Source organism: Vicugna pacos, chromosome 13 (genome assembly GCF_048564905.1).
Source record: "Vicugna pacos chromosome 13, VicPac4, whole genome shotgun sequence".
Lineage (NCBI taxonomy): Eukaryota > Metazoa > Chordata > Mammalia > Artiodactyla > Camelidae > Vicugna > Vicugna pacos.
Genome location: NC_132999.1, coordinates 61,944,150 through 61,957,944, shown reverse-complemented (window position 1 = coordinate 61,957,944; position 13,795 = coordinate 61,944,150). Strand labels below are relative to the sequence as shown.

The 13,795-nt window shown below is 43.8% G+C and overlaps 1 protein-coding gene across 5 annotated transcripts in view; it reads right to left on the bottom strand.

Annotated features, from left to right (window-relative positions):
* RERE (arginine-glutamic acid dipeptide repeats) overlaps positions 1–13,795 on the bottom strand; it is a 366,213-nt gene that overhangs the window by 87,377 nt on the left and 265,041 nt on the right. For all 5 annotated transcript variants that reach the window (XM_072975465.1, XM_072975468.1, XM_072975466.1 and 2 more), the window contains one exon: positions 1,801–1,899. In XM_072975465.1, coding sequence (XP_072831566.1) covers positions 1,801–1,899 — 99 coding nt within the window. The remainder of the gene's footprint in view (positions 1–1,800; positions 1,900–13,795) is intronic.

Here is a 13,795-nt window from a genome sequence, read left to right as displayed (position 1 = left end):
CAACATCAACACGATTTTCAAAACAACCGAGTGTGACATTTTCACTTTGGCCACTATCTGAAACAACAAGTGTTTGAGATGTTTCTCTCTTCATTAATCATGTAAGGTTTTAACATTTTAAATCTCAAAACAGCAACATCAGCGTCATCCTAAGTCTGATAAACTCAGGAGTCTTAGGGGAGCAGGGAAAGAGCACTCTACCACCCAGCCTTCCAGGACCATTCCAGTGCCTCCCCTCTGCCTCCTGGTCTCCCCATCGCTCTCAGCTCCCTGCGCTCGTCCACAGCCAGTCCATCCCGGCTCTGCTCAGTGCACGTCCCGGAGCTCACCGCTTCCCACACCACTGCGGTCCTGCTACTCAACCACCAGTCTCGGGCCTGGACTCTCACAATAGCCTCCAAAGCCCACACCTGAAACAGTGGCCAGAGAGAGCCCCCCGGCAGACTGTCCTCTGCTCAGAAGCTGCTCCCGCAGAGCAAACAGCAAGGCCTTGACCTCGGTTCTCAGACCACCAGGCTCTGCCCCTGCAGGACCCTCCCCCACCACCCGCCTCTCCTACTGCCCTCCTCTCGGACACACTCCTGCCTAGCTCTTAAACTTGCTTTAGGCCTCTGACGTCCAAAAGGCTTGCCACCTCATGTCACCAAGGTCTCTGCGCCAGCAGTACTTACCAGGCCCTTCTCGAGCCTCCTTACAAAAGGCAGCACCCGCCCAGTCCGTCCCCACCCTCGTCGCCCTACTCTGCTCTCCGCAGCGCGGGCACTGCCACTGGACACACACTGATGTGCACAGGTCTCCCCTCCTAAATCGTGAGCCTCCTGAGGTGGGCCTGGGTGTTCCCCTAGAGGCCTCCAAGCACCCCACCTGGCACTTAATAACACTCAATAGACACTGCAGGAAAAAAGAGCAGGATCCGGACGGCCGTATAATTTCTGAACACTCTTTCTTGGCATATTTTTAAATACAGGTGAGGAACTTACAATCAATCAATACGTGTGCCAGTGCCGGCCTGCTTCTCAATTCCATTCACCTTAAAGGGCAAACGTCAAGCCTAACACTCATCCTGAAACTGTGTTTGCAAAGTCTTATGAAAAAAAACAAAAATTGATTTTTGTTAATGGAGGTACTGGGGGTGGAACCCAGGATCTCGTGCATGCTAAGCACACGCTTACCACTGAGCTATACCCTCTCTCATGAAATCTCTGTCTTTTACCATAATTCCTTTTGAAAGTCTTGAGACAGGGGATGGAGTTTCATGAGAACACTTTCTGCTGGGATAAAAATCCACAGGTTTGAAAATCTGTATTTGTGGGTACATGTCTATCTCCCCACCTCCTCTGATGGGCCATCCTAGCAGAATGAATATGTAAAAGCCACTGTATTTATTTAATCAAATCTGTGCTTCCTGATCTCGACAGATGTCCCTCAGAGGGTTAGGGATCCTGTCAGCCTTCAAAACAAAAACAAGTTACCAGCCCCACTTGACTGTGTTTTAATATAGGCAGGTATCAAAATCCAGCCTGCACACAAAACAAACCAACCAACCAAAACTAACTTTTTAAAAGAGCAGCTGTTCATTCCTTCTGCCCTTCCATGAACCTGGGAAGATCTCTCCCACGACCTACAGAACCAACGCTCACTAAAACCAAGCCTTCTCGTTCAGCAGTGAGGCTCAACGGCCCCTTCCCATGACTGGCGATGCCGTGGATGGACAGTCTGCAACCATGACTGGACTTGTGCAACAGTGACCAGCAAGTCCCCGATGCCCCAGGCCCCGAGGCAGCCCCTCGCCGAGCTCACCACTTCGTCCTCCGTCCAGCTCTTCTCGATCAGCTTGGGCACAGGCTTCTTCACCAGGCGCTGCAGGGCTTTGCCAGCATCGTAACCGCTTTCATGGAGCTAAAACAACAACAACCATTTTAGTCTGTTAATTGTGCCAAAGGACACAATTGGAAGCAAATCAATATAAGGGGAACCCAGCATTTACTCTAACAGAAGAGTCATGAAATGGGCATACAAGAGTCAGGGTCGTTTCAGTCAGCATGATGATTTGTTCTTAACCAGTCTCCAGTTCCAGCTGCTCTGGGAGAGGGAAACAGGTAAGGCAGAGAACATTCTGGCAGTAACAGGAATAAGATAAGAGTAGCAATAACAAATACTTATTGAATACCGGGCCTGGCCCACTGCTAAGTACATTCCACGCACTCATTATTGTTCTTAACCCTGCAAGGAAGGTATTTTTTCATTTAATCTTCCAGGGTAAGAGTTTATGGATGAGGAGACTGAGGCACTGAAAGGCCAAGCAAAAGTGCCCACAATCATGAGCCAGCAGGCGGTGGGGCCAAGGCTCAAACCCAGCCCATGTGATCCTGACTATTGTCCCATTTTCCCCAAAGCGGCCTAAAGACAAACTAGAGTATGTTCTTTAGCATCAACTATAGTCATCCCAGCAAAAGAAATCTCAAGTACCTTAACACGGAAGCCTTAACTCTCACCCCGTAACAGTACACTAACTTCTCAGCACACAAACAAAGACACTGGCTCACCTGCACGGCACTTCAGGACCGCACTGCTCTCCAGACAAAGCTACTGAATGTCCTTTCACTCCACATCCTTCTCAGCTCTGGGCACTGCCTGGCACCACTGACCCCTCTCTATAGTACAAAGAATCTCCTACCTTGGCTTCTGGGACCCCATCCACACCCTGGTCCTGAGTCTCCCCTTGCAGACCACGGAGAGAAGCAGCAGGTAGAAAGAGCCTCCTGCTCGATTGGCCATCCCGCCCCATGGCTGTCCCTCCACATTTCTCACTGCAAATCTGCCTTTGCTTTACACATCTATTCCTCTGACACAAGACTCTGTTTTGGCTAAGACTCTTATCTCCAGTACCTAACACAGTTTGTAGCATAAGGTGATACAGAGAAATACTTGTCAAATTAATAAACAAACGCCTTCAACTACTGTCCCTATATAGACTCAACCCAAATCTAAATCTCAGTGTCTTCAAATTCTATCAGCCTAATGCTGACTGAGTGCCTATTACGTTCCAGGCCACGTACCAGACCCCCAGGATACAGCAATAAACAAAATACCCTCATGCAGTAAACATTCTCACCCTTTCACCAGTGCTTCAAACCCTTACTTGAAAAATTCACCAGAATTTGCTGAATCCTCAATACAAATAAAATACAAACCTTAGTTTATTTCTGGAAACTCACAAACTAGTGAGGATGTGTTGTGGGGATACCACACACAGAAGATGAAAAGACCAAGCAGGTCACAGTAATTCCTATTAGCTAAGTGTAGACCAGGAGCTACAGACTCATTCAAGGACAGAGCCCTGCATCTCCTTCTTTAATAGAAGACTTTTAAGAAGAACCTACAGACTGCCTTCCTAGCAACTGCAGCCCCAGGGCTGGGCACATAGTAAGTCCGTGGTAAGTATTTGTTTGTATGTACGTATAAATCAATCAGTCTATTTGAGACATACACTGCAAATCTCTTCTAACTATTCAACTGCTATTGGAAAGGATATCACAAATACCCATCTTCATTGCTCGTTCAGCAAAACAGAAAGTTATTAAAAATTAAAATTTCCCAAGTTATTCTCACACTTTAGAAGACCCCAATTTATTTTAAGCCCAGATCATCCAAAGGCGGCCAGGCCACACATTAATTCTAACAGGAAGTCACCTACCTTAAAACAAAATAGCTACAACAATGATCAGTGTAGAATTCTGTTGTGCTGGTGGTAGAGTGTGGGTGAGTGTACCCGTGTGGAGCGTATGTAAATGCTAAATATTAACTTATGTATTTTTATGACATTCATCATTAGACTACTTAAAAAACAAAACAGTATACTGTAAGTACTATACTAACTAAATACTGTACTAAACTATAATTTTCAAATATTTGAAAACTGTCCAATCTAGCCTTCTTTCAGGGGTATAAGAAATAAAAGTAAAGTCAGATTTTCATACCTTGCCTAGTATTTCGAACAAGCAGATATTTGCCAAGTTCTGTAATATAATGCGGATCTATAATGAGAGCTTAACAACATGGATCACAACTGAGTAAAATGGAAAACTGAACGGCTATTTAACTTTTTAAAAAACATACATTTTAGTGATACTTTGAAATCAATTCAAGTTGATCAAATCATAAATTCTTAATAAAAAGCTCATGGCAAATTAACAATATTTTATAAGAGATAATTAGAGTAAATGAGGGTAATTACAAAGAGAGTGATCAAAAACTAGGGACCCTGGAGCCAGACTATCTGGACTCGAATTCCAGCTCTACCATTTAACTAGCTGTGTGATCTCGGGCAAGTTACTTATCCTCTTTGGCCCTCAATTTTATCACTTTTAAAAAGTGAGTATAATAATAACACCTAGTGTGAGGGTAACGTTAGAAAATACATGTAAAATCGCTTAGAACGTACCTGGCACACAGTATGCTAAATAAATGAATGTTAGCTTTTTGTTTTTAAAAGGAAAGAGGAAAAAAATGAAGGAAGCAGTCTCTACTCAATTTTCATCAATTTTTCTAGAGTAGAGAGTAGCCTTTTTGGAGACAGAAAAAGAATTGTTAAAGTATAAACAAAACCACTTATGTTTCACATAATTACTCATGTTAATAATTAATGAAACTTGATTAAAACTCTGGTATAGCACACAGAAGAAATTTTAAAATTTTAGTCATATATGCCTGATAACAGGAAATTACTCATAAGAACACAAGGCCCATTCCAAAAGTGAACGAGTGAATGAAGTCATTAATCCCCACGACATTCCTGCCTTTTGGTGAACCAAGGAGAGCTTTAAATGAGCTGGAAGAAATGCTCTGAGTGACATACTGAGCTTGTGGCTGTTCAGTTTACTGGAGAGGCCAGCTGCTGCTTGCACGATGCCTGCCAGTCAAATTTCTAGTGAGGGGCTCAGGAGAGAAAGTTTTCCCCTAAACATATCCCAGTATTCATGCTTCCTTTACAAACCTTTACTTCAGATCACACTTTCCCCCGAAAAAGTTGCTGCGATTTATGCGATAAACTGAGCTTCCTCTGGCTCCTCCATCCTCTGAAGAAGGGTCATTTCCTCCTCTCCCTTGATCCACTGTCAGCCTGTCCTCTTACAATATTCCTGTTCCTGACCTTTTCATGCTATAACCCCAATAAATATTCAGTGCCTGCCTCTCCCAGGGCTATACAAAGACACAGCTGAAAAGCAAAGATTGTGTTAGGATGTTGCTGTGCTGTGTTACTAATTTCATAAAGGCTAATACAAAGTTCTGTTCCAGCACGCCCTTGCCCTAGGAACCCAAAGGAATGGTTCTAAAAGTCACATTCTTCTTTACGTTACAAACATTTATTTCCACTTTCCAGGAATCGTGTCTGAGGAAATTCTGAAAGCTTTACATCTTTAAAGAAATACTTCAATTATATTTTATTAAAGATATACTTTTTAACATATTAAAAGCTGTTACTGCCTGCATAGCTTCACAAGAATGATGATTATCTTCCGAGCACTTTGGGAAAATTATTGGAGTTCAGGACATCCTTCATTCCTTCCACAAATATTTACTGAGTGCTGAGCTGTGCCAGATACCATTCCAGGTGACAGGGGCAGACAGAGCTGTGTGTAACAGCGACAGTGAACAGCAGAAACATCTGACTGAGAGAATCAGTTACTGCTCCAGTGTGACACGCCTATCTACACGTCACATCCAAACCCTCGGGTCCTGCAAGGCTGAGCTGTTGGGTTCTACCTTCTTTGCTCGATATCTTATCAGGCACAAGAAAGCCCTTCTTAAAAGGGGTCTGTTTTCTAGATGATTATGAAAATTTTCTGTCTTCAGACTAGGGCCAAAATAATGTTCGAGGAAGAGCTTAACTGGTTGTTTCAAACGTATCCTCATATAAGTGAAAGATGGTAAGTTTACCAAAATACTGGTTATCTCAACTCTCTAAAAACTGTCATTAAAAATATTCCCCTCAAATACAGCATTGAGCTCTGAAGAACCGGGATAATCTCATTCTGGGAAAAACATGACGTGGGTTTCAAATTTTAAACACTCAGTCACGACCACACAGATACATCAATACAGGAAGTCCGTGCAGGCTTCCCGACATCTCTAAGGTAAAAGGCCCCGTAGTGCGGGTAAGACTTCCCCACTACTTCCCCAGAAAAGACTGCTCAAAGACGCTGCAATGAAGAACCTCAGATGTCTTACAGCTTCACTTTGCAGTTTTAGAAAAGCAATTTAAGCAAGATAAGTAAACCTTTCCATAAATTTTGCAGCCAAGTCAGACTGAGAAAATCTGGGATTAAATGCAATTTTAACGTATAGAGAAATGTACCATTTTGGAGCTACTGGGAAAAGATCATTGCAAAAAGCAGGGCCACAAATACAGCACCTTTATTCAATCAACTTCCAATCTTCACAAGCTACTGGCTGAGGAAGAACTGAGGTCTTCCACCATCCCCATTACCTGCCAGCCACTAAAGCAGGATATCATTCAGCAAAAACCACTGTTTTCAAATTCATCACCACAGGGTCTGGGTGTGCGTGTGTGTGTTTAATCCAATGACTGGGGAGGTGTGCACTTGTAAATCCGCCACTTCCACATCACTGAACTGCAAGTCTGCACTTAGACACAAGAAAAGCCATCTTCCCTAAACCACAGGTCAGTATCTGGGGAATCTGGTAACAAAAATGGTGATTTTTCACCAATCTACTAGCCTTTTCAGTCACTCCACAGTGGAACTACCCCTGTTTTGCTGGTTCCCAGCAGTCTGTCATCTGCTTCCCAGACTCAATCCACAGAATCCTCCTGTCTTGGTTTGTTTGTTGTGAAAGAGCACAAGGGAGCTCTTCCCCCTACTGGGTACCCAGCCCTCCTCAGCCACGCCTTACGGTGCCCACAAGACCCAGCGGGGCGTCCCAGCCCTAGACGCAGGCTGCTCACACCCCATTTTCCACCTTCCATCCACCCAACAAAGAGCTCCTGAGCGACCACTGGCCCCCATCCTGTGTCAGCACCTGCAGCAGGTACCAGTGCCCCAGCTGCAGGACGGCACACGGACGCTGGCAGAGTGGACGGGGGAGGGGAGATGTGCTGAAAACAACAGCAGCTTCTGAGTAACAAACTCCTGGTTTGGCTCTACTGTAAGTAACACAACCACTGCACTGAATCCCGCAGAGCCAAAGACCCTGCGCCACACGCCACTGGACACATCCAGCTGCTGCGTGAAAAGCCCTCAGGACTCAGTTGCTCAGATGGCCGCTTCTACACAAACCGCTCCACCGTCAGTGCTCCTGCAGCCAAGGGAACACAGTGCAGGATGCGGGCAGGAGACAAAGCCCTGTTAGCAGCTCTGTCACAAACCCGCTGAGCTGAGGTTTTCATCTGACAAATGGGCCTAACACCACCACCGCTCAGCTGTGTCAAAGGACAATGGAAAGCAGTAAATGAGACACAAAGTGACAAGACACTGAAATGCCAAAGAGCTATGAAGTGCCTAGGGGATCACTGTGGGGAGTGATACTTACTGCAGGTAAATGGCTCTTACCTAAGACTAGTCAAGCCACCCGAGGGTCAATGGAGCCAACGGTGCTGGTGACAATACACCTTCCACTGTCTTGCTACAGCCTCTGACCTCTCCGTGATTAGCAGGAAGAAAGGGTCAGGCCACAAGAAGAAAAACACATTTCTGCATAATTGCCCAAGTTTAATCTGCCACTCTCACTCAGCCTGACAAACCATTCTCTGCTTAGGACTTTCTATATAATTTAATCTATGTAAGTGCTTTACTGGCAAGCTTCTCAAAAAAATAAATAATACTTAATGACTGGCTACAGTTTAATTAACTCATGATTGAACTTCTTACAGATTGCTATAAACATTAAATTATATCCTTCCTCAAAGCCGCCATGGATGGAAACCTTGGTTCAAGCTTTAACTCTCCCGCCTAAAACAATTCAGACATTTCAGCAAATCTGTATACTGGACAGAGAGGTGAGAGAATCGACCTTAATGCCTGGTTATAAAGTGTGTTATTTTATAGAGCAGGGACGAGGTCTTAATTTAAATAAGACGGAAAATGTGCACATGTCCAAACACCTCATTTATATTACAGCAATCATTAAACATCTCTGGATCTGGGGCAGTCTTATTAGCATAAACTCTGCGTATTACCACAGGGTTTCAAGTTTCCACTCTGGCTTCTCATCTTAGCTGCCATTTTCTGTCTGCGTGATGTTGCAAATAAATTTTCCTCTTGGCACGGCTCAGCTGTCAGGCACCTCTGTTCTATAATGAACCCATGAATTACATCTCCCTGCTCTGTCACCCCTGGTCTCACACATCAAAATATTGTTCTTCAATTGTAATTTATAACTTAATTTAAATGTCCCTTTTCCTGTGACCTTTTGAGATCAAATGGCACTGCATCTGGCAGTTTCTGCTACACTAAAGCATCCTTTTGCAATTATAGCCATTATAATAACTGTAGAAAAAGCCTATCTGAGTGAGACTGCATTCATGCTAGATTTTAAATAATTGCAGTCCATTAAAAACAATGATCAGATTTCAAAATCTTCTGTTCTGCAAAATACACTGTTTATTTACAAGAAACTACCAAAATAACTTAGAAAGGAAAAAGTGGTAGAATTTGGAAAAGATCTTAAAATTCTTTATGTAATTTTAATTATTTCTCACTAACATGAGAAAGATCTTGCTGAAATCCAAAACTCTAAAAAAATTTTTCTCACCATCCATAATTCACAAATACCAATATATTTCGATTCGTACCTCCATTACCAGTGACCTAATACCAAGCTCAAAATATGACACATGTATACAGTTTAAAACTAGAGTTAAAACTAAAAGCACAATGTTTATTTTTATTTGGCCACGGTCACTCCAAATAATGCTATGTAAGCACTGGAGAGGATAAATTTGTCTAAATACTCTTCTGGGCACACATCTAAGAGATAATGGCAAAGACAAAATTTAGCTGCTGAAAGCAAGGGTTGAGGGAAAGATCTTGTTCATTTTCAGAAGGAAATACACAGTCGCTGGAAGAGTCCTCCCCCTCCAACCCTCTCTGAATAAGTGCAATGTCCCAGGAGTTTTGGCAGACCCTGGAGGCCAGGGGAGAAAGGCAGGGGACCAAAGTTTGCTGAGCAGCACGTGCGCCCAGAACTCCTAGGTCTTTATGATTCCGTCATCCCTCGTTCCACTCCTTTGTGGCAAGAGGACTAAAAATGAGGAAACAAAACTGAGAGGTTCAGCATCTTGCTCAGGGCCACGTCCCTAGTAGGCAGCAGAGCAAGGACTTTAACGTGACCTCTAACGTGACGCCTAGGAAGCCTGAGACTTAGCCCCACCCCAAGCATCCATGCTGGAGCGGCCTGTCCTGACCAGCGGCTGGTGGGAACCATGCGCTCAGGGACCCCTCCGGCAGCAGGGCCACAGCAAGCACGAGGTCTTCTCCTAACCTGGGGTTTGGGGGGCGCAGGCAGGAGGAAGTAACCAGCCGAGTTCAGAGAAAAAGAAACACACATAAACAAAGTAATGAAATAGATGTATGATAAAAACACACAAAGTGCCAACGACTAGGGTGATATTTACACTGCTGAAAAACCAAGATGACTTCACAGAGCAGAGCTAAAAAAATCAACAGTCAGTGTAATACGATTAACCTTGTCTACACTTAATGAAAAACCACCAAATTAAAAACACAAGGAACAAGTAAAAATAGGCAGTATTACGTCTAGGTAATCTCCTACTTGTAACTGAATTTCCCATGGCTGATACAACACTGCCCTATTTCTCATTCACAGTTACTTCCCACATTACAGTCTATCTAAAAATTAATGCGCCACCATCTCCTGGCTATGGTGTTTTTGAAGGTATTCTAAATCCACCGAACGGAGCCTCAACCTAAAGGTGATTAGAAAGTAAACACCAAATGCTGGCACTTCAACTGAAGTCAGTAAACTCATTTTAAAATATAGAACAATTCAAACTCTGAATGTCTTGGCCACTTATGACTATTGTCTATTTCGAGGCTCTAATTTGACGCTGTCTTTACAAACACAACACCTAGAAAGGAGAACCGGAGGTGGAGACCCTGCAGCCAAAGATACAGGATGGGGATCCCGCAGAGCTGACATTGAAACAGGACAGGATGGCTGGCTCTCTAGGTCTGCCACTAGCTGTGCAAAATAAAGCAAATCATTTTTCTAAGCCTCAGTTTTCCTGACTGCAGAAAGGGAGAATACAGAACCTATTTTAAAGGACTGTTTAGGAAGAAATAAGATACATGGTAATCATTGGGCATGATTCCTGGAGAAGGAAATGTCCCACTAAGGAGAGCTGACTCTCAGGGATGAGGAGGGATGACTGTCATGGGAAACAGCTCTGTGCTAAGGACAGCAGACCAGCTTCAGAGCACCCTAGGAATGGGCTGTACTCCACAGCACTTAAAGGACAAGACGAAAGATGGGACTGAGAAAGGAAACACCAGAGAACCTGGTGGTTTGTTGGGAATCTAGAGGAATGCTGACTCGGGGTAACCAGGCTTCTCTGGCGAGGGTTCCCGGGCTGCAGGGGGAAGAGCCACGGGCCAGGCGAAGGCGGCCGGGGGCACGGCCTCCACGCAGCAATGTGGCCCCAATTGCTCCTCATCTGCAGCAGAGGGGCGGAAGTAGGTCACTTTGGGGAACTTTCCAGTTTTTCACATTCCTTCTGTTTATAGACATTTTTTAAAGGTGAAATACTAAAGAACATTCTTTTAAAAAATGAATAAATAAATGGTAATAATATTAATACATTCATTTGGAAAAATAAACAAACAATATAGCCACAGAACTAGGCCAAACACTGACTAGCTACTGCAGAGGCTTGACTCACAACCTTAGGGATTAAGGTTAGTGTCTCTTAGTTTTCAGGTCTCTGTGAAAGCAGGAGCAGTTTATGCCACAGGTCTTTAAATGAAGTCATGAGTAGTTAATCAACTACGCAGTTAACATGTATATAAACCTGCTTCTCAGAAACAAAACCGTTCCTCCTGCTTTCCACGTGTGAGCCCCGGCACAGGACGCACAGAGGCTGCCGGGGAGCTGAGACTCCAGCCCATGCATCTAAGGGGAGGCTGATCCCTTAGGGCCCAGGGAACAAAACCACCAGTGGTAAGACGCACCTTAATGACAGAGAATGAGTGTGACTGGCTGCAGAGAAAAACTACTGGCAGATTCAGGAATCATAATTATTTGTCAATTTAGAAAGACCCGTGTCAGATCACAAGTGGAAACAGTTCAGGGCCACAGTGGAAATTAAAATCCTTTTTTCTCTTATTCTTAGAATCTTCACAGTACGGAAAAGAGAAAAACAATATGTAAAGCTTTAATCTAGAGGGTGACAGAAAAAACACGATTCTATCCACTGAGTGTAGGCATTAGTGAGCCCACTCATCAACACTCAACTCAACTAGAAAGCATATGTGAAACGTCAGCAATAGGTCAAGTTTAAGCAGATTCCTTCAAATAGTTAATTTAAAACTAAATAAATAAAACAAACAAAAACAACCCCAAGACCAGCTGCATCAGTATTAAGAGAAAAACATTTACAGAAAGTGCTTTAAATCCTACTCAGTAGAATTTAGGTGGAGAAATGGCTGCTTCCAATCCATGGGGCTCAGCAACCTTAACCTTGGAGATTTTTGACTAGTAATTTTAAGGCTGTGTAAACAACAGCACAGCTCTTCTTTTTGGTTGCAGTGATAAAGTAATGGAACAAAGAAAATCAAAGAGGCATATACCAAAGCATGTGAGACCACAGAGTCGGGACAATTTCTGAGTGACTGCTCTTTTATCTAGAAATCTCAGCCAAGAACAAAGCTAGTGACTAAGAAATGAGCAAAAAGGCTCTGAGCAACCGCAGCAGTGCCCTCAAGCAACAGCCCAGAGAACCAAGCAGCCCTCCCCTCTGAGCCTCACACAAGTACCTTCCTCACAATTCTGGATTTCCCAGTCTGATGACAGGTCTCAAAAGAACAAATGAGAAAGACTGTGTGATTTCAGAACAGAGCAGAGTTAGAAGAGAGCCTGAACCTAGCAAAATATTATGCAAACCACAAATCTCAAACTCTGACAGTCACACACACCTGGTGTGATGGCCACCAGTACTGTGACTCAGTGGCATCAAGTGAAGGCAGACCTGATTTGAGAACACATGAAAACATGTACCTCATTCGTGAAATGGAAGAAAAAATACGGAGGAAAATTAAGACTGAACCTTCCTAACTAGCCCTCCAAAGCACTGGTGTTGGCTGGAGCACACAGCCCAACAATACTGTGGGCAGGGAGCAGGCAGGCCAGTCAGCACACAGAGCAGCAAGAAGGGCAAGGGCGTGGCAGTCGGGGTAGTGACCTCAGAAGCCCAGCCAGTGCCCGGCTGTGGGGAAGGTCCGTCTCCGGGGGAAGAGGGCTGGGCTCAGGGCAAGGCTGCAGGAGTGGAAATGGAACAGGGGACAGAGATTTAGAAGAGCAACAGCTTCGCAGGTAGCCAGGGCTCACCCCAGGCCATCTCAGAGATCAAGGCTACGAGCGTCAGGAGCCCTTGTCCCCGAGGGCCCCCGAGGAGCAGACTCCGTCAGGCCCAGGCCAGGACCTGGACAAGCTGGGTTCAGAGCTGCGTGGGGCCAGGGTAAACCCAAGGAGGAAATCCTCAGCAACCGGACAGGTCAGAATACACCCGTTACCGTGTTGGGTACATATGGCAAGCCTGTTATCTAAATAAATACGTTCTCTGTACAAAGGAAGCCAAATACATTATACTATATACCAATTTTATAAATCAAATACCTTCAGATTTTACAGAAATATCACAGCCACTACTAGAATATTTTCATACTCTCAATATTAAAAAGTCCAGTTAAATCTAAATAAATTATAACTGATAGAAAAGAAAATACAAATGAACTATTACAAAAAATTAAAACTAAGCATTGTGGTAACATTTTATGTAACAGTAAAATCCAACTGTGGCAGGCTGAAAAATGACCACAAGAAGACATCACATCAAATCTCTGGAACACATGACTGTGAATTTATCTGGAAAAAGGGTCTTCTGCAGGTGTGATTTTGATTGTTAAGAATCTTAAGATGAGGAAATAATTCTAGATTATCCATGTGGGCCCTATGTCCAATGACAAGCACTCTTATAAAAGAGGGGCAGTGGAAAAACACAAACCAGAGAAGACATGACACAGAGAAGAAGACAATGTAGAGACAAGCAGAGAAATATGTGGCCACAAACCACGGAAACCACGAGCTACTGAATGCTGGGAGAGGCAAAGAATGACTCCCCACCATGGAGCTGGACGGAGGGAGGCCCAGAGATGCCTTGACTTCAAACTTCGGCCTCCAGAACTAGGAGAGAATACAATCTGTTGTTTTAAGCCAAGTTTGTGGTAACTTGTTACTGCAGCCACAGGAAACTAATACACCCATCTTCAAAATTTGGGAGAGAAAAAATTTATCTAGGAGAGCTATAAAAGAAAGTATTCCAAAATATACTTCAAACTAGCATGGAAAACATACACACTAGGACAAAAATTACAAATTTTAGTATTCTATAGGACATTTTAAAAGTGATGTTAATACATGAGTCCCTTTATAACTCATGGGCCTACTTTGTTCTAGGATTAAACGCTTACTTAGATATCAACACTTTCATCAAACGCTCTCCCATAAGGGCTTTCTTTGCAAAAGAGCAGGGACTCGATCA